This window comes from Apostichopus japonicus, chromosome 3, assembly GCF_037975245.1.
Source record: "Apostichopus japonicus isolate 1M-3 chromosome 3, ASM3797524v1, whole genome shotgun sequence".
Classification (NCBI taxonomy): Eukaryota; Metazoa; Echinodermata; class Holothuroidea; order Aspidochirotida; family Stichopodidae; genus Apostichopus; species Apostichopus japonicus.
In genome coordinates, this window is record NC_092563.1 from 26,138,433 (window position 1) to 26,165,514 (window position 27,082).

General features: G+C 37.3%; 1 protein-coding gene across 4 annotated transcripts in view; it reads right to left on the reverse strand.

Moving 5' to 3' along the window:
* Positions 1 to 27,082, reverse strand: part of LOC139965633 (hydrocephalus-inducing protein homolog) — a 75,679-nt gene that overhangs the window by 27,185 nt on the left and 21,412 nt on the right. For 3 of the 4 annotated variants that reach the window (XM_071968207.1, XM_071968203.1, XM_071968204.1), the window contains exons 19-54: positions 26,782 to 26,923; positions 26,160 to 26,272; positions 25,575 to 25,725; positions 24,934 to 25,071; positions 24,426 to 24,554; positions 23,677 to 23,899; positions 22,996 to 23,147; positions 22,107 to 22,415; positions 21,202 to 21,369; positions 20,628 to 20,837; positions 19,338 to 19,559; positions 18,597 to 18,851; positions 17,878 to 18,083; positions 16,766 to 17,039; positions 16,140 to 16,334; positions 15,616 to 15,636; positions 14,557 to 14,703; positions 13,409 to 13,648; positions 13,034 to 13,232; positions 12,315 to 12,482; positions 11,795 to 11,956; positions 10,497 to 10,748; positions 9,971 to 10,272; positions 9,344 to 9,527; positions 8,400 to 8,544; positions 7,674 to 7,757; positions 6,967 to 7,230; positions 6,258 to 6,430; positions 5,052 to 5,215; positions 4,516 to 4,677; positions 3,764 to 3,915; positions 3,171 to 3,243; positions 2,697 to 2,923; positions 2,026 to 2,208; positions 879 to 1,158; positions 30 to 202 (exon numbers count right to left, since the gene is read on the reverse strand). In XM_071968207.1, coding sequence (XP_071824308.1) covers positions 30 to 202; positions 879 to 1,158; positions 2,026 to 2,208; positions 2,697 to 2,923; positions 3,171 to 3,243; positions 3,764 to 3,915; positions 4,516 to 4,677; positions 5,052 to 5,215; positions 6,258 to 6,430; positions 6,967 to 7,230; positions 7,674 to 7,757; positions 8,400 to 8,544; positions 9,344 to 9,527; positions 9,971 to 10,272; positions 10,497 to 10,748; positions 11,795 to 11,956; positions 12,315 to 12,482; positions 13,034 to 13,232; positions 13,409 to 13,648; positions 14,557 to 14,703; positions 15,616 to 15,636; positions 16,140 to 16,334; positions 16,766 to 17,039; positions 17,878 to 18,083; positions 18,597 to 18,851; positions 19,338 to 19,559; positions 20,628 to 20,837; positions 21,202 to 21,369; positions 22,107 to 22,415; positions 22,996 to 23,147; positions 23,677 to 23,899; positions 24,426 to 24,554; positions 24,934 to 25,071; positions 25,575 to 25,725; positions 26,160 to 26,272; positions 26,782 to 26,923 — 6,642 coding nt within the window. The remainder of the gene's footprint in view (positions 1 to 29; positions 203 to 878; positions 1,159 to 2,025; positions 2,209 to 2,696; positions 2,924 to 3,170; positions 3,244 to 3,763; positions 3,916 to 4,515; positions 4,678 to 5,051; positions 5,216 to 6,257; positions 6,431 to 6,966; positions 7,231 to 7,673; positions 7,758 to 8,399; positions 8,545 to 9,343; positions 9,528 to 9,970; positions 10,273 to 10,496; positions 10,749 to 11,794; positions 11,957 to 12,314; positions 12,483 to 13,033; positions 13,233 to 13,408; positions 13,649 to 14,556; positions 14,704 to 15,615; positions 15,637 to 16,139; positions 16,335 to 16,765; positions 17,040 to 17,877; positions 18,084 to 18,596; positions 18,852 to 19,337; positions 19,560 to 20,627; positions 20,838 to 21,201; positions 21,370 to 22,106; positions 22,416 to 22,995; positions 23,148 to 23,676; positions 23,900 to 24,425; positions 24,555 to 24,933; positions 25,072 to 25,574; positions 25,726 to 26,159; positions 26,273 to 26,781; positions 26,924 to 27,082) is intronic. The other variant, XM_071968205.1, reaches the window with a different exon arrangement.

Consider the following 27,082-nt stretch of genomic DNA (forward strand, 5'->3'; position numbering starts at 1 on the left):
ATGTCATCTTTGTCATAGTGAACACTTACCTGTGCAAGAGAACCCTTTCAAAGTGTAGCTGTCTCTTGTCTAATTCAAGCTCAGGTCTTACTCCATAGCAGGCTATCTTGAAGAGAACAGGCTCAGGGTTTTCCTTGATACAACAGACTATAGAATCTTCAAAGTACCCTTGATTCTTTGGGTAAGCCCAAACTGTGAGCTCCTGAGAGAACAGAAATGAAAGTTAAAAGAAAGATTCTTTAGATATACCTAAGAGTGAATGAACTTAGGAGGTTATCACCAGTTGTATAGACCAAGGGGCCTTGATCTGCTCTATGTCCATATATAATATATGTGCACTGAACAGTTGTAAGCCATACAGCTCACCCTTATGAAAAAGTAAAACAACTTTAGGAATGAAAATGTAGTACAAAAGTAGCAGAACAAAAGGACAAATTTCAGACAATAGTAGAACAAAAAACAGTCATGTAACCGAACAATTCCTTTCATACCCACACAGGTGGCATGCACACTCTCACACCTTTCTCTGCATTTTGAAGTTTGAATGTCACAGAGCAAAATTTTGAGAAAAAGGTAGATATTTCAATGCAAAGTAGGATGAAGACTAAACAGGTAGGAAAAATATGATTCCTGGACAGCCAGCAGTTACTGCTCTCTTAACATACTACCAGGCAAGGGCCAACAAGTGCATGTCAGTGATGACACACTATTAGACATATGTAAGAAGGATCATAGAACCTCCAGGTTGAGATTTTTGGGATTATTATCCAGGTACTACACTTGACTTGTTTCTATAACACAGTACTTACAGAAACAACCCCAACATAAATGTATAATAACAATAACAACAATGAACCTTGATGACATCACTAAGGTACCTGTGATTCTCCTGGCTTCATGGTCATAGTTGGTGGGTCCAAGAGGAATGTCGTGGCATTACTGTCCTGCTGGAAGCAGAAAGAGATCTCTGCTTCTAAGGGTGATGTATTCTTGATGGTCATCTTTTCCATATTCTCCGGGTATTTCCCTTCCTTGTACCTGTCCCTCGGTTTCCCTGCTAGGAGTGGTCCCATCTGGAGCAACTCGGAGTTCAGAAGGTATTTCTTGTGGACAATTTCATCTGACCTCTGACACTTTTTACGATGAGGAAAGACAATCCTGTCCAATAAAAACCGTACAGGTTAAATTAATATTAGCTAGATGTACAAACATAGTGGAGCTAACAAAACACAAGAAACATTGGGTAGTCCTTCAAAATGGTCTTTTATAGTACTACATCCACGAAAATCAATATGGCTATGGAAACAGAAAATGTCGTCTTTCTGCTATCAGAATCTTTGTTAATACAATCAAGTTTAAAACATACTAATAACTATGGATTTTCAGTATATGTGACATTGAATCTACATCTATTATATAAATATATTATATAAATCAATAAAAAATTCTTCATCCAGACAGATTCTGCACTAATGATTATCAGCAATAAGCAGAAGAAATATAACTCACTGGACTTTGATATAGTCTCCTTCACAAGTTTTAAATGACACTGTTTGGTTATCTACCTACTCACATCACCTGTACTTCTATTCTCTTCCTTTCATCTTAAACTGCAATTACGGTGCACACACTCTTAAGCATTTCTTTAGGTATTCATGAATATTCATATGTTGTGGGAGTGACTATTGATTTGTGTACAGACCCAGGTTATTAATTAAGTTACAGCACAATGACAGCTGTCATGTCATATATCAAGAACACCTATAAAGGTGTGTTTGACACAGTTACTTACATACATACATGCATACATATTAGACACTTAAAAGCGGTGCTACATCGAGATCATAGCGCTTTACAAAAAGAAAGCTAAATCTTAGAATATAGATAAGTTTTCAAAGCTTTCTTGAAAATGGACAAAGAACGAGAACTCCTAATGCTAACAGGTAGGCTATTCCACATGCGTCTGTCCTATCCCCACAGCTAGAATAAACAAAAGATGCTGTAGTTATAAACCTCCAACATTACCTTGGTTCCCTGCTGATGTAAGGGAATGAGCACACCCCACGACAGAACAGCTGGTACCTCCTCCTGGTTCCAACTATTTCAAAGTTTAATGTCTGGTCGAACTGACCGAGGTCATCGGATGCAAAGCAGAGACGAAGGGCCACCTCACCCTGTGGCTCAACTGTCCATCTAAATATAGTTAACCTATAAGTAGAGCACAAAAATGGAGACTTGCATAATTTGTAACAAATCATGCTAGCAATGATGGAACACAAATCAATTAAACAATTCTAATAGTTACATGATTATATTGCTCAGGGTTGTCAACCTCTGCAAACAATACAATGAATAAGCTATCCTAACTTGCTATATTAATTATACTGCACAAAGGAGAAATGTCCCTGCTCTAAATGGCATCTCTGAATCTTTGTTCATTAAACACATGATTGTTACATTATGAGCTCTGAACATACTATGGGACAGTTTTTTCCCTCTCAATATAGCTATGAGCACACTCTCCTAAATAGTAACATGGCAATGAAAGAATACACTGCATGCAATGCTTAACACATTTTCCATGATTCCTCCACATTTCAAGTCTATCATACAACACTGCTGGATTTCATACATGACAATCACAATATAAATGTCTATCTCAAGAGAGTCTGCTCCCTTGGAGTTAAAAGGCTTACTTTGGATTTTTTGGTTCCTGAATGATGGAGAGTTCACCAGTAGTGCTGCTCTGGTTATCATAGTCTGAACCTGGGGTGGTGTGTCCTGGTGGAGGCGAAGTAACACTGAGGGAACTCTTACGACCTCTGTTTCCCTTGGCAGACCTCTTCCTGGAACCGGTACTCTCGGCACCTGTACGTAGCTTGTCCTTCCCTTTCCCCTTTCCAGAGGGGGTGGCACTATCATCCTAATCAGAATAAAATGATTATTAAAAAAACATTTGTGGCGATATATTTTCAACGTCTTCAATTGTCAATTATAAACAAGGACAACCTATTGATAATACAGTAAATGTTCTCGATCAGACCTGATTTTGAACATACATGCTCCTAGATAAAGAACCCTCCCATTTAAACAATTACCCATGAATAACCCAGTTGTCTGTGGAGAAAACCTGCAAAAGTTCAGTAATTGCTCAGGGGTAAAGGACTTACCTTGCCCTTATCAGGTGTGGTAGCTTCCAAATCAGGATCTATCTCCTTGAGTTTCTCATCTTGTCCAATGTTCCTGAAAAGAGGAGGGGAAAAAAGGCTAAAAAATATTGTTTGACACATGAGTAACTACTTTGTTATTCACTTGTCATATGTTTGTCAAGATTTTGACCTCATCCCACTCATTGCCCCTCTGCCACCCTCCCCCACACCAAACCAGCACCTTCCTAAATGGAATAAGTCCACCTGTAAATAATAACAGCTGAACAACAACAACAACCTCTTAAGTTGTACTTTAAGCAAGGCTTTCTAGTGAAGTTGTGTGTGATACTGAGAGTATGTAGTTTGACACATGAGTAACTACTTCGTTATCCACTTGTCATATGTTTGTCAAGATTCTGATATCATCCCCCCTCATGCCCCCTCTGCCCCCCCACCCACACCAAACCAGCACCTTCCTAAATGGAATTAGTCCACCTGTAAATAATAAAAACAGCTGAACAACAACAACAACCTCTTAAGTTGTACTTTAAGCAAGGCTTTCTAGTGAAGTTGTGTGTAATACTGAGAGTACCGGCCATGCATTCATTACTTACGGATCGTCTGCTGAGGAAGCCACAAAGGTATAATGGCTGGTAGACTCTGATCCTATCGGTGGCTTTCTCTTGACAGGGTAAGGAATCACTGAGAAGAGAGCATCTGGTGGTATTGGTGGTCCAGATGGGCCTAAACCAAGACCTGTCAATACCTGAAGTGACAAGAAACACAATAACTGTCAATAAAGTTCAAAATTCACCTATAAAATATACTGACACCTCTGAAATATACAGACAACATTACAACAAAACTACTATCATTGATTTTGAGTAATGAAGTCTGTTATTAGCTATGCCCAATCATTTGGTTTGAATTACACATCTTTCGCTGACCAAAAGTAATAATGGGCACATTGCTACCTAGACTAGTGTCTCAATCCAGTGTAAACTAGACAAATGATTATTATTTTAATTTTTTGGGATGGGGATTGGGAGGGGGAGGGGGAGGGGAGGGGGAAGGGCTGCTTCTTTGTGCTTATTTCATGCTCTATTTGAGCATTAAATTGATCCCATTCTACTTAAACCTCCATGGCATGAGCTATATATCACTGAAAAATGTGGAAACAATTTACCTTTCAACAAAGAAAGGTTTCTTCTAACCATATTTGAAATATTTTGAAAGTAATACTATAATTGTAGACAGTGGAAATTAACTTCAAAGATATTAAAGCACATGAAGAGAGGATTTTGTGCAGTTATATTCACATCAATAGATATCTGACTGTCTGGTGGTCTGTTTGGTCCATACCTACCTCTTCAGATGCAGGCATTATCTCTGTATCCATGATCTTGTCCACCATCTCGGGCTCTACTTCGCTGGCATCCATGATGATGTGAGGGATTCCAACCTCATCTCTCTTCTGCTCTCCTTCCTTCTCTCCATCACCTTCTTTGTCTCCTGATTCAGCAACAGCCTGCACAGGATTAAAAACAACAAACAAAACACTTCAACAGATGTACTGAAGGGCAATATATAACAGCCTTGGCCACTGTACCTTCAGTAATTATGGCCTTGTTGCCTTTCAACGATGCTGATACGTACCAATACACAGTCAGTACAGCTAGTTCTCGATGGCCTTGATGATCTATGCGTGAAATTTATCAAATTTCAGGCCTGTGGTGAAGAGACCACTAATACTACATGACATATTTGCTTACTAGTTTCAATAATAATAATATAATTAAGAGTAAGATACAATTTTTACTTTACAGGTATTTTCAGAAAGACATCAATTAAGGCGCAAATTGTTAATTTGTTGGTTTCTAATATCAAACTGCTAATCCCTACCTTCTCTCTTTCTAGCCGTTCCTTTTCCAGTCTCTCCCTCTCTCTTTCTTTTTCCTTTTCTTTCTCTTTTTCTGCTTTGGTCTTGGCCTTCCTTCCTGATGGGGGGTGGGCTGGAGTGTCATCCAAGTCACCATCCTCACCATTAGGATCAGTCACCATTTGACCTGTGAAAAAGTCAAATCAGTCAGTTAGTTCCATCAGCTTACTGTGATCATTTACAAACTATATTTTTTAGTTGACAAAATTGAGTCTGATGGGAAGAAGACCTTCTTGTAAAATTATTACTTCAATGAAATAATTATTACTTCAATGAAATAATTATTACTTCAATGTAATAATTATTTCAATGTAATAATTATTACTTCAATGTAATAATTATTACTTCAATGTAATAATTATTACTTCAATGTAATAATTATTACTTCAATGTAATAATTATTACTTCAATGTAATAACTTGGAGTGTTAGCTCAGTGGTTAACGCCGGTGCCTTTCAATCATAACGTCCCCGGTTCGAGTCACTCCCAGATTAATGTTTGTCGTCCAGTTACAGAGTTGTTGACAATTAACATTCATAATCATGGACGTTAAATATGAATCTAAGAGACTGACTTTGGTCAGCTTGCGGCTTTGATAAGCCAAAGAGGCTTCTTCGCAAGTTCCTGCTTGCAGGAGGATCTAAAATACATACACACATACATGTAGCAGGACACCTTACAGGCATGATCCATCACATGTCAATAGAGGTGAGAACAGTCTCTTTATTTATCAGAATACCAGATATATCTTTCAATATGAACGATGAACCATATTATTGTAGAGAAATGCCTAACATATACCAGCTAAGGACACTAACAGGTTATACTGCATATTCAGGTATTGAAGTTTGGAACAACAATTCCCTACTGTGGCATTAATATAACAAACAATAAATGATTGATACCATGTGAATTTCCTTCTCACAACACATCTGGTTTAAGACTTGACAAACGGCCCGATGAACAGAATTTGAAATCAGCAATTAATAAGCAGTAACATTTTTTTTTTTTGGTAACTATATGACTCCTGTTAGGAAGATACTTAGTTTTTAGAGTCTAGTAAAACATAAAAACCTAGAGTTTATTAAACTTATAACAAAGAAATAATCTTTCAAAAACATCAACTAATTAATACTAACGAAGCTAAGAGATTCTCATCCACATCTTACCAGTAGTTCTGTTCCATCTCTTCAAGAGCCTGTCAATTTCTTTCATGCAGTGTTCAAAGGATCTGAATCGATTATTCAGCTCTATCTCCTCTTCGGTCAATGGTTCCCTCTCTAACTCTAAGCAAGGAATCATCTCCTGAGAAATTGGTCGACACTTCTCTTTCTTCTTTTTTCTAAAATATAAAGAACAAAAAAAATAAAATAAAAGGGAATATTACTTCAATTCAAGACTACTTAGAAAACATAACACCAAAAGAAAAGCCATTCATGAAAGTTTGACCCATTGATGGCCAAGTTCTACCTAATAAACTGAATTAATCCAAGCAATAAGTGATAACAGAACCAAGGATTTTCTTTGATGAAAGCACTAACTACTGTATACATGAATATGAGACTATGTTCAGAACATATACTATTAACGAAAGTCTTGGAGGTTCAAGCGTACACTATAAACATGAAAATCTTTTTCTAAACTTTTCTTGCATAACCAAAAGACTGATAAGGTTTATTATGCCTTCCACAGTGAATTACTGATTACTACTCAAATATGTTCCCCCCCCCCACCTCCCCATTTTCTGCCTCCTTGCAGCCTCACTAGGTCTATAACCACATTTCACATGCCTTTTTGAACTCATCAACAAGGACATGTACAAATACAGCCCTCGGCTTCCTGGACAGAGATAGTTTACATCGAGGAATATCTACTCACTTTCCTGTGTCCTCTGTATCCTTCTGTTCACTGCCTGCTGTTCCATGAGACTCTGGTCTCTCTGTCATCACAGACTGAGCTACTTTTAGACCCTGATCAGAGGTGGTTGGGGGAGCTTCATGTTTTCCATCTGTAGGAGCCTTCTTGGGTCCTGCTTGGCTAGGACCAGCACCCATACGTCCTCCGTCTTGACTTTTCTTGGCTGGTGCTCCCTTCACAGAGGCCTCTTTGTCACCCTGCTTGCTACCCTTCTTCTTCTTGTTCCTAAATAATATAAAGACAAATACAAGGGTAGCCAGACGCAATCATGACATCATAATATATCTTTCTTTCTATAATAAATAGGTCTGATCAAGACACTATGCCTTTAACACTACACACCCTTTAAACTTAGTACACTATACAACCAACCTGTGGATGCAAATTTTTGCAATTTCTACAATTCTGTGCAATTATCTCTTTTCATAATAGAATCCTTAATACAGACCAGCAGACCAAAAAAACCAAATTGTCCCACATAAATTAAACAATATAGCTGTTGTTCAGTGATGGCTCGGAGATACAAATTTACTACAATGCATGTTATATCACCATAAATTACGAATTGAAAGAAGAATGTTCAAGGAATCCGAGAGTGTGCAAGGTTAGCTGTAGGGAAGTAGAGAGTGGTCAGTCTAGACAATCATTCATATCTACAAACAACTCACTTGTCATCTTCCAGTTTCTTCTCCTCCAGAAGAGCAGCTAGCTCTCTTTCCTTTCTTTCTCTTTCCAGCCTCTCCTCCATCTCCCTGTTGTAACAAAGAGAGAGTACTTTACAATATGAACTTATATTTTGATGCTATTTAACTATATCAAAAGGTTTTTTTTTTAATCATCTCTTATGTTGAAATTGCAGAGCATTCCCCAGTGGTGAATGTCAAATTTCTCACAAGAGAAAGCCAGGGAGATACGTATCTGTAAGTATATCAACAGTACTACTGAATAGCAGCGCATAGAAACATAGGTAAAAGGTATGGAATGAAGCGGGCTTATTTATCCCACTATGAGCAAAATTATGTTCACAGTTAACTTCCAATGTCACCATAATTCAGACAAGGGGGATAACACCCCGCCCCCTCCCTTCTTGGAATTGCAGGTTAACTTTATTCTGTTCATCTGTGTTGTTACAGCCAACACATATAGTTACTTTCATAGCCTGCATGTTGCATGTTTTAGCTACTAACTCTCTGTCAATTTATGTTTTCATGATCTTGCATGGTACCTAAATGTCTGAATATGCAATCCACTACTATCACAGATTAAATGTTGTGGACTTATATTTGTCATGTATTGACACAAGTCTCAGCTGGTCTCAGGTTGAAAAATGTGTCAGGTTCAACCAAGAAGTTCCCTGACACTGTTAATGATATGCTGATGTTTTAGAATCTTACTTTTTCATCATTCTTTCCTTCTTTGTTTTAAGTCGTTTTTGATCCACGGCTGCTTTCTCTCCATCAGTGAGGGCATCGTACTCATCCTCTGACATCTCCTCCAGACGAATTCTCTCTGCCTCTTCAATTTCTTTCCCTATTCGTTCTGTGTGTGGATGCGAGAAATGAGCATGCAAGCCATTACCTCTAGTCAAATTACAACTATTGTTTTTATTACTCATTTTACTGACATAGGGTAAAACTTGATGATAAGTCAAAATAGCTGTTTCACAACAACAAAACTTGTCTTTTAAATTTGAGTATTCCTCAAACTTTGCTAAGGTTATTTGGAATTTGACAACCATAAAGTCAAGACACAACTACAATATCTGTACCTATAAGGTAGACTATTTTCCTATTATGACTAGTGTTCTTAAGTAGAGAGGTACTGATAAAAAGTCCATATCATATTTCAATGTTTGGAGAGCAAACCAAACTTTGCAATAACTGATAGTTTTGTCTCAGGCATTCAACAGTTCCCGAAGACCACCATCATCACCACCACCACCACCACTACCATCACCATCGCCATCGCCATCACCACCATCATCTCCACCATTACACCACCAACATCATGACCACCACCACCATCATCACCATTATTACCATCATCACCTCCATCCTCACCACCACCACAATCACCACCACAATCCTCATCACTACCACCATCATCACCATCACCCTCACCATTGCCACCACCACCATCACCACCATCATCATGTCATGTGACATCCCTTCCTTTTCTTTAGAGGACATTACAGCACACAATCTGCTAACTGATAACAATTTTACCAGAGGTAAACAGTCTTCAGGTGTTCTTCTGTCATAACAGAAATAAGCATCTAACTCAACCAGCTGTTCTAATGAATATTTTAACAATGGTTTGCACAGTTTAATATATTCACCTCTTTCTTCTTGTTGTTTCTGTTCCCTAGCTTGCAGAACACCCTGCTCCAACTTGAGGGTAACAAAGTAAATGTACTTTCTGTTATTTAGAGACTTCAGAATGGCTCTAGCTGTCGTGGACTGGTTTGGGCTAAAGAGCGTCTCCAATCCATCAAACACTACACCTCTGTGACAATCGTTCAGCTGAAGAGACGAAAGGTAAAAAAACTTTAATGCTTTAAGTCAGTTAATGCAGAGACAAGATTTCTCCTTTTGTACAGTGGTTGCATCTTCCCCTGGCATAATTACAAAGTAGACTTCACTATGTAATACATTTACCCATGTAATGAGTGCAATGTAATGTAATGTTTGCTGTTCCACCCTCTCTGCAAAAAAGGTGCAACATATTAGATACTTTAGTCATACCATGTAGTGACAGTTTCCCCTCTATATGTAAAAGAAGGATATGCCAAACCTCTTTACCTTATCAGTTTCTATGTACTTAACAAGAGATAAAGTGTTTGGGAGAAGTCAGTATATGCAAATATAACATTAGTCATCATATAAGTACCCATATATTTTCCTAATCCACCACCAACACAAACTGTAATTATCTGTTATGGTCATATGTCATGGCAGAGACTTACCTGGAGTCTCTCAGCTAGTATTTCAACCAGTAGATCCTCTGGTAGCAAACAACTCATTAGACCCTCATCTCCGGCAACGCTGGCACTGACGCTGAGCCGTCTGGCGATGGGGGCAACAGGAGGAGGACTTCCAGACATCAGGGTCTGGTTATCGCTATCCATCTTCTTATCCTTCCTGTCCTTCTTATCGGATGGTTTGGGAGGTTGCTGGTCGTCTGGTTTGTTGCCAGAGATGGTGCTGGTCTTTCTGTTACTGATCACTGAATGAGCTCCACCTCCTCCACCTGCAACACTGATGGAGCCTTCAGAGGAAAGAAGAAATAATGGTTTGTTTAATTAAAACTAAATACATCAAGGAATTTAAACAACAGAAATCTGCTTGAAGAATATTCAGGGGAACAAGGAACAGTATCTACACAGCTTACTGTGGAGAGAGTCAGTACTGGTTGTGCTTATATAGATGAATAGATGATGAGTCTCGCATATTAACACTGACTGAAGTTGACAGTACAGACGACATATTTACCTGATCCTCCTGCCTGTCCCTGTGAATGAGCAGTAACAGCTTCTACACTCAATCCTCCAGCCCCAGCAGTGTGAGTCTCACTGCCTTCACCTTCTCTAGCAAGCTGGGCTTTAGCAGCCAGAGAACAAAGCTCTCTTGCTCTAAGCCCTGCAGGAGTATTACCGCTGGAGATGGCTTCCAAGATGATGCTGTCTACCGTCAATAGAGCAGCCTCATAGTACTTGGCTAGACCAATGGCTGTACTCGTTTTACCTGTTTGATAACAAATAATGGCAATAATTAAAGGCAAAAAAACCACATCAAGTACACATTTCAGGTAACATTTGGAATAAAGACAATTGCATTCAGAAATAAGGTCTTCAGCAAACATTTTAAAGGGCAGCATGATCATCATCACAGAACACTGTATACAGTTACTGCATAAACAATAACACTGTATACAATAACTTCATATACAGGGTAACTTCACATAACGCAACACTGTATACGGTAACTACACATAAAGCAACACTGTATACGGTAACTACACATAAAGCAACACTGTATACGGTAACTACACATAAAGCAACACTGTATACAATAACTTCATATACAGTAATACTGTATACGGTAACTACACATAAAGCAACACTGTATACGGTAACTACACATAAAGCAACACTGTATATGGTAACTTCATATACACTAACACTGTATACGGTCACTGCATATACATTAACATTGTATATGGTAACTTCACATACAGTAATACTGTATATGGTAACTTCATATACAGTAACACTGTATAGGTAACTTCACATACAGTAATACTGTATACAGTAACTTCATATACCGTAACACTGTATATGGTAACTGCATGTACAGTTGCACTGTATATGGTCACTTCCTGTACAGTAACACTGTATACTGTAACTTCACATACGGTAACACTGTATAAGGTTACTGCATATACACTAACACTGTATACAGTAACTCCCAGCATCAAAACTTCTCAAAGTTCAGATTCTCAAATAGTACAAAAATACAATAGATAAAACAACCAAATCTTTTCCATATCATCTTCTTTAAATGACTGAACCTGTGATGTATCTTCAACGGAAAAAGACAATGGTATCAAAGCCATAAAGTTTTATTTGAACATGTAACTGTGGAGACAGTTACAGGTTATAGCTTTGTTTCTTCTTTACGTTAACTTTTAAGAAGCAATTTTTAATCTCTCCATTCTCAACCTCATCGAAACCTCTCAAATTTCACTACCTTATGTTTGCTCTGATTTTAGTGGGAATAAACTTTCTTACCAGCCAGAGGTGCACCATGAACTACAATTCCTACACCCCGTCTACGCATGGCAGCCTTCCCTTCGGTCGACAAATCAATTCCAAGGTGCCTGGCAATAGCTGCTGACACTGGTGTGATTTCCAGATCACCAACTCCAAGACTGGATGCTGAATCCTTCTTGTCTGCAAGCAATCAAAATATAACTACATTATGCAAACGAATTCATAGTACAGCTTTCATACACATCTTTACATACTTCTTTGCCAATATATCCCTTATAACACAACAGGTTCTGTAAACATCAACCATTACATACAACTGACAAAGAATATTCTAGCAGGGAACAATAAAAAATACCAAATAACTTGCCCTGAGGCTAGATAACACTTCACACAAATGAATTTCCCATTGGATAATGCAAGGAAAAAAGATAAGTAGATTTACAAGAAAAGAAATTCAGGGTAAGGGGATGAGAGGGAAAGAGACAAAGCATTTTCAGATGATGCTATAATAAAAATCATCCATTGTTTGAATTTTTACCATTGTCATCTTTTACATCTTCACTCTTGACTGATGGTGTTTTCTGAATCCTTTCCTTATCTGTTCCCTTGTCTCCTCCTCCTCTCTTTGACTTCTCTGTCTCTGCTTCCTTTGGAGCTGTCACATCACCTCCCGCATCTCCTTCCTCCTTACCTTCACTTTGACCTTCTGATGGAAAAAATGGGAAGAAATTATCCAGTAAATCATTCAAGTATCTAACCAAAGAGAGAAAGATATTAAAACATGGAGACAGCAAAAGCCAGTTAACCAAATGACGACCGATGGTCAATCCAAACTTTTATAACAAGCAACCCAGCAATTAAAAACACCCTTCAACAATGTGTTTTCAGTCTTTCTTGAATAGTGTGCTATACATAATTGTGCATTGTAAGACATAAACATTTCATTTTGAGAATATTGCCATACAGTTTTTGAAATTTTGTTTTTTCTTGCCCATGCTAATCAAACTGATGGTTAATCATTTCAATCAATACAGAAATAAATCAACACACTATTAGAACACCTAAAATAGTTCTTGTATGGACTACTGTCATGGCTAAAAATTTCAAAATGGAATGAGAAACTACCAGGTTTACCTTGTTAACACAATAAGATCACTTTGGGTGTAGCTTTCTAAGGTACTGTTTTCCAAAACTTTGACCAAACGGTTAAATTGAAACACAAAATCATAACGAATCATCAATTCTACTTAAACTGACCTTCGACTTGTTGAGCAGCAAGAGCAGCAGCTGCTTCAGCCTCTGCCTCTAACTTTGCCTTCTCCTCCTCTTCCTCCTCAAGCTTCCTCTTTTGCTCCTCAAAGAAATCAACTATCTCTTTAGGGAGTTTATCGCTAGGGTTACGCGGAGGAAGGAGAAGAGTTCCCTGTTCATCATAGCCTTTCATGAGACGCAACATCTACGTAAGAACGAACAAACAATTTATCCTTTGAATGTGTGTGCGAATCAAATGATTCTACCTAGAGTCAATAAAAGCATAAATAATAGTTGAACTGTGATTAACTGAGCAATGAAGTTGCAACATGAAGAGAAGACAAGACAAAAAAAATTGAAGGAATTCGATATTTTACTTACTTTTTCCTCTTGTAGGTACTGCTTGTCAAACTCTAATGAGTAGAACTCGATAGGGAAAGAGCAGGGATTCTTGACAATGACATCCACCTCATCACCATCACTGTGAGGTAATATGGGTCCAAACTCTAGTAAAGTTTTGGTAAACTCTAACTGTGGCTCCAGGCCTTGGCCTTGTGTCACGATCGTCAAACGCTGACTGCTCTGAGCGATCCTCAGCACTACTCTGTCCTGGTAACATTTCTGAAAAAGCAGATCAAAATTAACGGTTGCAATATTTCAAGAAATATGCAACATGATTATGATGAATGATGACGTATGGACCTGAAAAACAGAAATGCCTACAGAGAGGAAACAGAACTGGTTAGGAGAAATCAAGTAGAAGACGTCATCTAAATAGACTGTGTTAAAATGTAACTGCTCAGAATCTAGGATACAAACCCCACTAACCCTCCCCAATAGGATTCTTAGAACAATTGTGTCTACTTTATAATTATTATCTTTCATTTCATTTGTTTCTTCACAATATAAATACAGAGAAGTTAACTAAGTGACAAAACATATCAACAACAGGGAAAATTGTGAAAGGAAGCACTTCAAAAATCCCAGAGGGCTTGTCTAGTAGAGCGCTCCCATAAGAAAATAGAGAGAACAATACAAGAAAACAGTAACACTTATATCCACCCACACAACAACCCAACACGTATCACCCACCCACCGACCCACCCCACCCCCATAGCAACTATTTTTTTCTTCTGGAGGAAATACTCATACCAACAGCAGCTACTGTATAGATACTGACTGTCTGCAGCAATGCAAAGATTTATATCTCTGAGATACAGGAATGCAGTCATAGCTTGATAAGACTGTACTTGATCAATAAGTCCTTCATATATGATGAACTGAAGGAAAAGAACTCGGCATGAAGTTATTTAATATTTGAAGGTGATCACATGTCTCTTAAGAATACACAACTCTCACATGACCTAGTACCATACAGATTAATCAAGGGGAGGGGGAGGGGAGAGGGGAGTGGGAAGGGGAGGGGAGGGCACAGGGGGAGGGGGAGGGCAGACTTATCTGAGCACACTGAGATTGCCAGGCAATATGTATGCTTCTCCAACACCCACTGCAGATAACACTCGACTGACCTCTTCAGTTGGCATAAACTTGACTTGGACGTTCACTCGTTGTCCTGGTAACAGAGAACCACTGAAGGGTAGCATTTCAAAATTCTTGGGTCGAGGTCTGTCTGGTCTAAGTTTGCGACGGAGATGAAGAGGCATGTGCTTGTCAATCTGTGGAAGTAAAAGAATTTGAAGAAGGGAGAGTGATTTAGCCACTGTGGCTATTTCCTAGGACAGCTAACAACATTCACTAACATTTGTTTAGCAATTCTATCACTGTGTACACATTAACAGATATTTAGTGAAACAGATCGTGAAATGTCAATGCAAAGAGTCTCGTAAAAGTGGTTTCAATCTGAGATGTGACAACGGTTGGATACTTTGAGCTCCACTTCATCTTTGTTATTAAGATTAATATGACGTTTAATTTATAATCCATGAGCCCTTAAGCGTCGTAAAAATAATAGCTGAATATTATTATTATTGTGTAAATCTTTAGATAAAATCCCACGAACACTTGGGATAAATAAGAGTGCGGCATTCTTATTTTCATAATATACTTTTAAGGAACAATGAAGAGTGCACAAAAGGGGGCCTGGAACATGGTTGTCCTTGGATCAGACCTACCTCTCGATCCTTCTAACCAAATTTAATGGCACTCAAGAAAGTACGAAAAACTCTCACATTTAGAACTGTGGATTAATCAAGGTGTCAAAGAATGATCTAAAAATGGAAATGGTGAGTCAAAGGCAGACAAAGATCTGACCGACACTCTTATAATTAAACCTCCTTTCATAAAGGAAACATCGTGGCTGACAAGACAGCAAATGAGGTGAAGTGTATCGTGTCTTAGTTAGCAGTATTAAACTAGGTAAGACAGAGAAAGTGAGAGATGAAAGTAAGGATTGTGTAACTATATCTGAAGCTGTAATCTGGATGTAAAAGCAAACAAACCGACGATGAATAAGAAAAAACAATTCTGTGACAGTGCTAAAATGAAAAGATATAAATGGTGGTTAATTTTGAACTAGAAAAGGCAGGTGATAAGACTGTGATGGGTGGAGAGTCCGTTCAAATATTTACCTTCAGAAGTTTTTCCATCTCCTACACGTAAAAAGTAAAAGCCGACATTTGATTACATCAATATGAAAAATGCTAAGAAAAGAATGTTTGTAAATCTTGTATCATTCTTATACACTCTGCCTGTTTTTAACACAATTTTTAACACTTTAAAGGAAAAATTTATACTGGATAGAGGATATTCAACTATCCTATTGCATCTTAGATATAAAAGAGGGCTGTTTCCAATACTATAAACTAGACATTTAATCCAGGTAGTGGCTAGCTGCTAAACAGTGTAGTTCAGCTAGAAGGCAGCTATCCCATGGTCTGTGTCTTCCTGCTCTTATTCCATCCAATTATTTTAACTATTGCCAGTGATATCAAATTATTTTCAATTGGAGATTTTGATTAGATCGAATTTATTACCTAACTCTTGTGGTGTAATGACTGTCCCTCACCTCTTTCCCTAACACATATAGTTCAATTAATAAGTCACCTTTAACCTCACACACCAGAGCAAACCAAAAATGCAAGTTAAATCTTACCAGTCTTTTTTCCTTTTCCGTGGGCAGGGAGGTCCATTCACATTTGACTTTGTTGTGATTGAACAACTGGATGGTGACTACCTTGCACTGACCGCACTGGACAGGTCCAAACTCTAACAGATCAGTTGAAACTTGCATGTCTGGCATGGTCACATTAGCTCTCAGTCTCAGAAAGACACAAGGTCCGTTTATGATCTAAGAAAAAGATCAGGAAAAGACCACTTACTACATTAATAGAGATGAGAAAAGATCCTCACTAAGCAGCAGAATGATAGCACTATCTGTACTCTGTTATCCTTTCTTATTACTGAAAATGATATATGATCCCTGTGAGTAAAGGATGACTTTAGGAATGGTGTCTCTTTGTTTGTCCAGTTCCATATTAATAACCATAGAATGGAATTCCATATAATCATCTTTGTTATTAATCATATTTAATGTAGTACAGCTTCATGATATATACACATTACAAACAAAATCATATTTTTCTTTCAACCTTTCCAACACTGATAAATCTCATAATAAGAGTGTATTGCTTGGTGAATGCCACCAAAACATGCCCTGGCTCCATTTACCAACAAAATTGGTCTTATTTTATTTTCATCTGCTCCATGACTTATACTTACATTAATGGGTACACGAGCAACAACCTCTCCAAGGCCAACATTTGCACCCCTTGGGTCAAAACTGACCCTAAAGTCAACAGTCTCATGATCGGGGAAGCCAGGTAGTTGTTTCACCCGATCTAATTCGACATGAAATCCGCTTGCAGTGAGGGCCTGTCTATCAGCTGAGAAGGAGACTGGAAAGTAACCAGTATTGGTGGCTCTGACGATGTGAGTTCTCACAGTGCCAAGTACCACGTAGCCAAAGTCCAGACTGTAGTCTGGTAGGCGTGCCCTGATGAATAAGAAATGAAGTAATAGTCATGCCAACCTTACAGCTGAACTAGTTTAATATATCTGTAATAATTATGCTTGGACAAGACTTCAGATGCTTTAGGTATGAGACTACTATGTTGCTTTCAGAAAACAGGGAAGATATAATAATAATGCATAAGAAATAATAATAGCATGCCAACCTTACAGCTAAACTAGTTTAATATGTCTGTAATAATTATGCTTGGACAAGACTTCAGATGCTTTAGGTATGAGACTACTATGTTGCTTTCAGAAAACAGGGAAGATATAATAATAATGCATAAGAAATAATAATAGCATGCCAACCTTACAGCTAAACTAGTTTAATATGTCTGTAATAAGTATACTTGGACAAGACTTCAGATGCTTTAGGTATGAGACTACTATGTTGCTTTCAGAAAACAGGGAAGATATAATAATAATGCATAAGAAATAATAATAGCATGCCAACCTTACAGCTGAACTAGTTTAATATTTCTGTAATAAGTATACTTGGACAAGACTTCAGATGCTTTAGGTTCAGTTGATATGGATATGGATGGTATAACATTAAACCTTTCCTCTCAAAGATTTATATAAATATTTCAATTGTTCATTGTAAATAGGTATACCTTATATTAATACATTTTGACTCTATGGATCTCTTTGATCTAGGTGACTGAGATATTATAGTATCACCCAAGTATCACAATCACAACAAAACACTGATACATTTAAAGCAACTAATAATAATGACAAATCATATCCAGCGCTTGATTATATATGAAAGTTGTAAATGGGTTTCTACTGGTTGGAGACATCCAGTAATCCATACTTACTTCTGTTTGACAAGTTTCTTTTTACCAGAGGTCTGTATATTTGCCATAAGAGCAGATCTGAAGGACGTAGAGAGATCCTGACTGGCTTTAACGTCTCCGGATATTAATCTAAGTTGGTTGGACCTCTGGTGCATCTCAACAGCAAATTCCTTAATGAGCAACCTTTCCACCTCCATTTGTAATCCAAGTTCCGATGGAAATTCATTCTAAAACAAACAAAAATGTATGCAAGTCAAGACTCACACAAAAATGGATGTGAAAACACTGATGTACACCAAATTCAATTCCATTGTAATGTTCTTTGTAACATTCAGGCACAGCACATTGTTTGTGTATTACCTAAAAGTCTACTTTCCAATGGATATCATATACAAAATCTAAACATACAATACTTTGCTTTGCAAGATGAAGAAACATAACATTTTCCACCTTATTTAAAACTACCTGGAACTTCCTTCTACCGACAACAACCTGTTGGGTTAAATTTTTATATTATGACAAATATTTCGATATTTTCTTTGAATTACAAAGCTTCAACGATACATGTGACTGACGTTCTGAGTTCAAATAAAAACAACCTATACTGTGAATAGGTGCTAAGGAATTTAAAATTCTCTACTGACATTAACTGTTCCAATTTATAGCAAATCATTCAATCTATCATGAATATCTTGAGGTATCTTTCCTTTCTCAACTTCCTCTCTCTCTATCTCTCTTACCTGCAGAGAGACCATTGATTTGGCATCTTCATGAGAATGGTCTCTAGGAAGCGGAGTGCCAGCAAGGGTTCCACTCATGGCGACCTGCACATTCTTCTTCTGGGTGTCTCTCTCCAATATTTCTTTCGCCTCTTTCATCAAGGAGTCATACAAGCCTTCATCGTCTCCGTGTCGAGGCAAATCCAGCGAAATTCTAGGGAAGACACCCTCCCCACTGATGCTTATTGAGTCTGGTACAAAATGGGCCACTTGAATCTGTATGGAAGGTAAATCAAGTGAAAATAAGTGAAACATATTCATTTTTTTCATATATTGTAAACAATTTGTGGTGTGATTCAAATGATGAGAAGAAAGACAAAAAGGCAATGTTCATACTGAAGACAGTTAAATTCACTTTATTCAATCATTCACTCAGTTTTGAAATCACTACATATTTTCATATCATTTGTACCGAAAGTTATAAGTTAGCCTCAAAAATGCCTAATCATAACCAAATATGTGTTGACTTACAAATTTGACACAATTCCAATCAAATTGATTAATCAAAATGAAAGTCTCTTTGGATCCAGATATGAAACGAGTTGAGATGCAGTAAGGTGTAATGAACCAATCATACTTGTACCCATTCACTTTCTTTGCTCGTGGGAATAAGGATTACTAATGCAATTGAGATAATCACATAATAAGTAGATAAATATAATAATTATACATATAATAAATAGATAAATTTGGATATCCTACCTCAAAACTCTTGTGAAACTTTTCTGGTACACCAGGCAAGAACTTAATTTGCAACTTCTGCTCTTTACCAGCATCAATGTGTCCAGTGTGTGGGATCACCACAGGTACCCCGGGCGGGAGGTTTCTGCTGGTGCTTGGGTCCATGTTGAGGGTGGTGAAATCAAATCCTACTTTACCAGTGTTGGTGAGAGTAATCTCTGCCTCTGATACACTATCAAACATCTAAGGATGAAGATGGTAGTGGGCTATGACATGTATATAGGCATGAAGCATGCAAATACTGTCACTTGATTAGTAATGAATCTTACAGCAGCAGATCAAAATAGATCATAATAATAATAATTCTCAGTTCTTATATAGCGCAACGTACAATAAATTCTCGCCACGCTGTACTTAACCCTGGTCATTGGTAACTTGTAACACCTACACACCAAAGTGTGCACAATTCAAATCTATCCTGGGGTACCACAGTGCACCACAGCCACGTGTCCCCTGGGTGCAGCCACAAACAGGCGCATGCAACTATATTTACAAGTCACCTCGCATATCCCCATTTATACACTTGGGTGAAGGGAGGCAATGGAGATAAAGTGCCTTGCCAAGGACACAACGCAATGATCTGGCCAGGGCTCGAACCTGTAATCCTTAGATCACAAGTCCACTGCCTTAAAAACTTGACCACAACGCCCTCAGATATACATTCAATCACTGATTCTTAATTTAGCATCCATTTAGTGCTGTATAGAACATGTAGGATGCTAGTTAATTACAAAATGTACCCTACAAATAACTTTTGAAACAACATTAATGTCATGCTGTGCTTTATATTGTCTGCTATGTAGTCATCTACATTACTAGCACTGACGTTTAGATTTTGATATGTTGAAGCTATAAATCTCTTAATATCATCCCCAACCAACAAACCCATTCCATGCTAACCTTTTCCCTTCGTACTTCTCTATTTTACGCCATTTTCTTGCCTACAACGTAAAGTTGTCCATGTATGCTGGTATGTAATCTGACTCACACTGCCATGTACATGGCTTCTTACCACACATATTAATATTATGTAGTGAATTCAATCCGGTTTTATTGTACCACCATTGGGAAAAAGTTAGTGCTGTTAGATATAATAATCATTTAGTCAAATTAACTTTTATTGTACAATAATATGTACAATTAATGCTGATATGATAATTACTGGTGGGCATACATACATACATACATGCCACAAATAACACTGTTCCTCTATATCCTATGTCTTTTCTTATCTTATCATTTCTAGCTTACCTGTTTGCCATAATCGATGAATGTACTGTCAAACTCGTACTGTACCACTGAAGCCTCTCCACTTAGGTGGATCTCATAGCATGGCCCTCCTTCAACATGACACAGAGCTTTAGCCTCTGAGCCAATCTCTGTATGGCCATAGAAAGTGAAGGTCACAGTATCTGATTCTCCAGGCATTAGAGACCCATAGAGTGGAAGTATGTCAAAGACCTAGAGATTTATGTGAGAAATGATTAGAACCAATCAAAAGAGAGGAATCACTGAATGAGAGTTAAACTGTCCAATATAGCCTGTTTGGTTAGGCCAACTATAAGTGTGTGGTAAGTGTAACAGTAATTCATACAATAGTCTTTTATAGTGTGTTATCCATTGTGTCTACACTGCCTGACCGTCTTGATTCTGTCAATATCTTTTGCATTTTTTAAACTTAAAAATTGTGGTAAACACAACAGTCAGGAGAATTTTACACCATTAAAATATCATACAAACTCTTCCACTAACTTCATCTTGTTATTATGGTTTGCTTCCATGGTGATTGCAAACGCTAGTTTTTGGTTAAAAGTTGGCGACTTACCTCTTCAATGCCAACAACCGTAGGCTCAGTTATGGCCTGGATATAGTTGATCTTGGCCTTTTTCCGTCTGGCTGCACTATGAGGACGAAAGAATAATCCACTGGCCATACTCTGATGATCCCCATCCTGACCAATGCCTTGAGATTTGGCAACATCGTCGTCAAGAATCTGCAACATTAAGAGTAACTTGTGAATGTAGAATCATCTTTAACATGTTAAACCACACAAATAATAATAATCAAAACTTATTCATTCGTAAGCATTCATTTAAACGTTCAGCTTGTATCATGACGATGTTAGAGACCATTTCAGATGACAAGGGTTGGCTATGGCATGCATCCGCAACATTCCAGACACAATAATGGAATTGCCTTATCCAATCAACAAAATAGTGTACACAATATATATTTGGAGCCACTACACATTAAACAATTGTAGAAACAGTTCCATGTTTATTGCTGATCATAAAAATACGTGGGCTGAAAAGGGCTTTCAAGATTATACTACAGAACTATAATATTGACAATATTGACATGACATTGACAAAAACAAACAGAAGTCTGTGTGTTAGTGACAAACCTCTTGCAAAAGGAAACAAAAAAACCTGAATATATAATTAACTAATACTCCAAGCCATTTTGAAAGTAATTTTTTTGTATTGTTAATTTGAGTAGATCTCTCAACATATGAAAACCACACACAAGCCACACATTCAAGATGAAATGAAGAGATCAATATTGTCTAACAAACAATGCAGCTCATTCCTTTTCTTTGAAAATCTCAAATCCTAAACATTTGATTATGGCTGACATCAATTGATTGATGCTCCATTTATTTTGCCTAGAATCTATCCCCTTTAATTCTGTCTTGCATGTGAGGAGTAACAATATAAAAAGCACAAGTACCTGATCCACGGTGTTAGTTTCATCTCCCAATTTATTGTCATCACTCTGTCCTTCATCAACCTGAGATTTCCCTTCTGCTTTGCTGCCCGATCGTTTAGAGCTCTTCCCAGAAGACCTTCTGCCACTTTTCTTTGAAGACTTCTTACTCTTGACTTCTGATTTGACCTCTGACCCGGCTGTTAAATCTTCTAGAGTTGGGTCTTCCAGGAGGCTCAGAGGGGGTTCTTTGATGCTTTCAGCAGCTACTTCTCCATGGGTTTCTGATACTGCAGCTGGATCTCTCTGAGATGTCATTTCCAATTGTGTTTCCTGAAAGCAAATAAAACGTGAGTTCTTTGCTATTTCATATCTGCTATTAAACACTTGTCCAAAACTTCAAACAAATGAAACAAACATAAAATATGTTTGGGTGTATACTTGCCAAATATATTAAACATACCCACCACAGTTTAATCTCTGCACAACTTTAATCTATCAAATTTATTACCTATCTGTTTCTGTTCATCCTGTATAACTGAGTAAGCAAGTTATCAACAGTCATAGGGTACATGCATGTCAACAAAATTTTCAGGCTGCATATAACACAAGCCAAAATGAACTTAACAATGCTGTCAAACACTTCAATATGTTTGTTGTTGCCTTACAGACATTTGGAATAAAAATAATGCTGATGAAATCCCTCAAAAAAAAACAATGTGGAAACAACATGTGAATACAACCCAACACTTGTGCATTAGCAGCTTTACAAGATATCATATTCTTGCAATAATATCCAAACTTAGGCCAAGTTTTAGAGGATTAGATTGCTTTGAGAATGAAACAATGGAATCAGACCACTCCCAACAGTATATATTTAGTATATATGTTTACATATGACCAAACTGCTTACTTTAGATTCATCCTGTTTCTCCTGCTGGTCATCATCCTCTGTCTCTAGACTGACAGCTTTCTGCTCCTCAATTTCCTCATCATCCCCTTGCTCCTCTGTCTCCTCAATCATCTGTACCGGTTCCTCAAATGCTACAGTGACAGCGCCATCATCTGGAGGGTAAATGTATCACTTACTTCAAACAAGTCTGTAATAAAATCTGCCATCGGGCTCTTCAACCTACTTACAATGACATGCACATGTTTCTTGTAGTATATACACACTGTCTCTCTCCTCAGCATGAATAGGCCACTTAAAGTGAAACCTGCATAGCTGTCTTACAGATAGTAATATGTTTACATGGTTTGCATTTACCCACACATGTGTTTTGCAGTATACAGGCAGTTTTTTCTCTCTTCAGCATAAATAGGACACATAACAAGAAAATACACAAATCTGTACAGTCGGTAGTTAAGAGAAAACCAAGTATAATTACCATTCCTATAATTGATATTCTTGACAAATATCCCTAAAATACAGCATTTTGGTGAGAACCTCCCTCTTCCCAACACTTCACATATCTGATTCAGATAATTAAGGTTTAACTTACTACAAAACTGTTTAGAGCATAACCTTTGAATAACCTAACATATAGGCTGGGAAAACAATGTGTGGTAACAAAACTAGAACAAAAAACTTTACCATGGTCGAGGAAAAGTTCGTCAGGGATTGGCTGTGGGTAAATGACAATAGGTTCTGATGGTGCCAGGAAAGACCACTTGTACTTGACCGGCATTGGACTGTTATTGGTGATGTTAACATAACGGGTGACCTCTGTGTCATTCAGGATACAGCCAAAGTCAACAATGTTTTTCTCGAATGTCAGGTTAGGGAAATAAACCTCTCCTTTCAAAGAAACGTAGTCCTGCGGAAGGAATATTTATGACAAAAGAAGACCTTTAAATAACAGTTTTCTAATTTTGAACATTGATACACACATATGACCCTCTAATTGAATTTGTTGTTTCTCTTTTTATATAAAAAATATATATCAACCACTTAATGAGATTCCTTCTATAAAATGCACTGACAATAAAATCTGTGAAAAAGACCCTGATTTCATGAAAAGACAATTTTAATCAAATGTGAAAAGATTCCCAATTATCTCCCTTGGTAGTGAAAGATATTGTATTAGAATTATTAAAACCCAAGACAATGACCACAAATCTAACCTTTAGCATGACTTCACAAGCTACAGTATGTTAAGATATATAAATATTAAAAAATATCTCCAAGGCAATGAGATTTGAAAACACCATATATGTAGTAAGTACCCTTAACTTTCTCGTTAATTTACATATATTATTATAACATGTTTAAGGTGCCTGCAGATATTTTTCATAAATTATATTCAAATATCAAACTTGTTAACTGAAAGTCCCTTTTCTCACCAAGTGAGGATGTTCTTTGTACTTCACGCTCAAGAACTTTTCAGTGATTCTAGAATGACAGTCATCCTGGTAGGCTGGGTCAAACTGGATGAGAAGTTCTTGGCTCTGGTTGATTCCAAGAGGAATGTACTGTACAGATGATAACATTTTTTTATAAAAAACAGAAACCATGAAATAAATTAATTTCAACATCTTAAAGAGGATGCTGTGTATTCAAAATCATACATTTCCAGAAATGGCTTATACTTGATCTGGAAAAGTTGTAATGGAAACTTTGAAGTCAATAAAATAGTTTACGATCAAATGGAAGTACCAAACCAAAATTGGAATTCAGCTTTAATCAGGTTTCACGTTTGCAATATTTTGACTATCATCACAAAATGATGGTAACTGATCATCATGGAAGTCTCAATACTTTTGAGATCAGTTATTGAATAATGAATACAGTTAACTATGACAAATTAAGGCATATATCTAATCATAAATAACAATGATAACACAAACTCACCATGCTAGTAGTTTCATCTCCTCGCTCATCGATGATTTTGAAAGGATGTTCCAGCTCTACCCAGCAGTTGAGTGGAAGAGATGACACATTCCTGATGGTCAAATTGTCTTCCTGCTTCTCCAGCACATCATCAGGATACTAGAAAATCACAAAATGTTGGAAGATATTTGGCTTCAATACAAGATTATAATTCCACATTATTTCTATCCTGTAAACTATTGTTGATTACTCATGACTTTTTGCATATCTTTAGGCAACCTTGCCGTCACCCAGCCTGAGCGTACCTCCCTACTTAATGGATTCCAAAGTTAATACATGTTAACACCTATTCTGTAATACCATATCAGGACTGCCTGGATATCCTTGCATGCAAACTATTCTCTCTGCCATGCTAGGTATTACACCAGATCCTTTGATTCATTTTGTTCAATGCTGTTGTCCAGAAGTATTTTGCAAGTAAAAGCAAGGAAAAAGGGATGTGACAAACACCAGTTGAAGAAGCTGGCAAATGAGAAATATTAGAAGCTAGAGGCAATTCAGAGTGAAAATTATAGCTGGTTAAAAATTTAAAATTATCTATAAAAAATTATATTATATAAAAAATTTAAAATAGCTTCAAGTAAGGTTTTAGAAGAAACTACCTTGTCCACCCTAAAGAAGAGAGATCTTGCAGAGAATTCCAACACAGGACTGATGAACTCAATGGTAACATCAGTTTTCATGATCCGTTCCTTGCCACTTGATCTGCCAATAATGGCATGACATAGCATCCTCTCTTTTACCTGCTTAGGCCTGATGATGAAACAAGAGAGAAACTAATGCAGAGAAACTAAGACAATGCAACACGAAACAAGTAGCTATAATTATTATCATTAATTTCCGAAGGTTCCTTCAGTGGAGTGTAAAGTGTCTTAAATGCCTTTATCAGAAAATGTTTAACCCAAAGAATATAAATTATATATATATATTAATTTGATATTAGAAAAATATATTCCACTTCATGTTCTATATTCCCTATGATTCAGGATTTATAAAGGGTAGGGTGTGGCCCTTTGATTGTTGGAAAACCTTCTAGGGGTGTAAATTTGTCAAGGTGAGAAATGGTGCATTCTGAGGTATCTATATTTAGATCTACACACTATGCTGTGCTGTTAACTACTCTCCCACCCCAGGATCTGCACCTGTGACATAACTAGAAACTCAAGGCAAAGACGATTAAAACTCACTCATTCGATTCACCTTCCAGGACCACATCAATACTCTGGCCAGCTTCAAGTTCAAACCTTGATGGAGTGAGGGCAAAAACGGGTCTTGGAGGAGGTTTGGGCGGAGGCATTCTCTGCAAACACAGAAATGGTAACGTTTGAAAATTAAACACATTTCAATAATGACTTTAAAATAAGAACGAAACTCAATCATCCTTTTATTATAATTCATTTCGTGTTAGTACAGTATTCACAAGCAGATGTTTCACTGGAAATTTTTTGCTCTGCTCAGGGTATGTATTTCTACATATTTGCATAGATCTCTGTTTGTGTACTTTTTTCTCATTAAGTGTTATGATTAATGATGCACAAATTCAAAATAATAATTACTTTGAAGATGATTGTTCACTACCTGATACTATTCTAAATTTTCCACTATTATGGATGCAGAGCTTCCTTACTAAAACGCATCAGCTTACATATATACAAAAACATAATTATGAGACTTGAGAAATTAAATATGGAGTACCACAGGGGTCTATTCTTGGCCCACGCTTATTCACGATCTACATCAATGACATATGCCAGGTCTCAGACAGATATAGATATGTACATTATACTGTACGAGACAAATGGTTGTTACCTGATACTTCACATCTAGAGGATTGTATTCAAAGTCTCTGCTTTTGAATTTGATTGGGTTGAAGCCTTCGGTACTCCAGAATAATTGCTGGTGCCTTCTTCCTTTATTTGTGAGAGTGAACATCCTGCGACAAGGGCCATTGCTGTACATAAAGAGTGGCATTGTCAAACGGTTACTTGTTCCAGAGTTAGTTGTAGGATATATGTAAGAATAACTAACATTCAGAATAACAATTAATACTTGAATATTAATTTTAAGGACTGCAGAATCATTACAGGATTCTAACGCCATAATCTTTCAT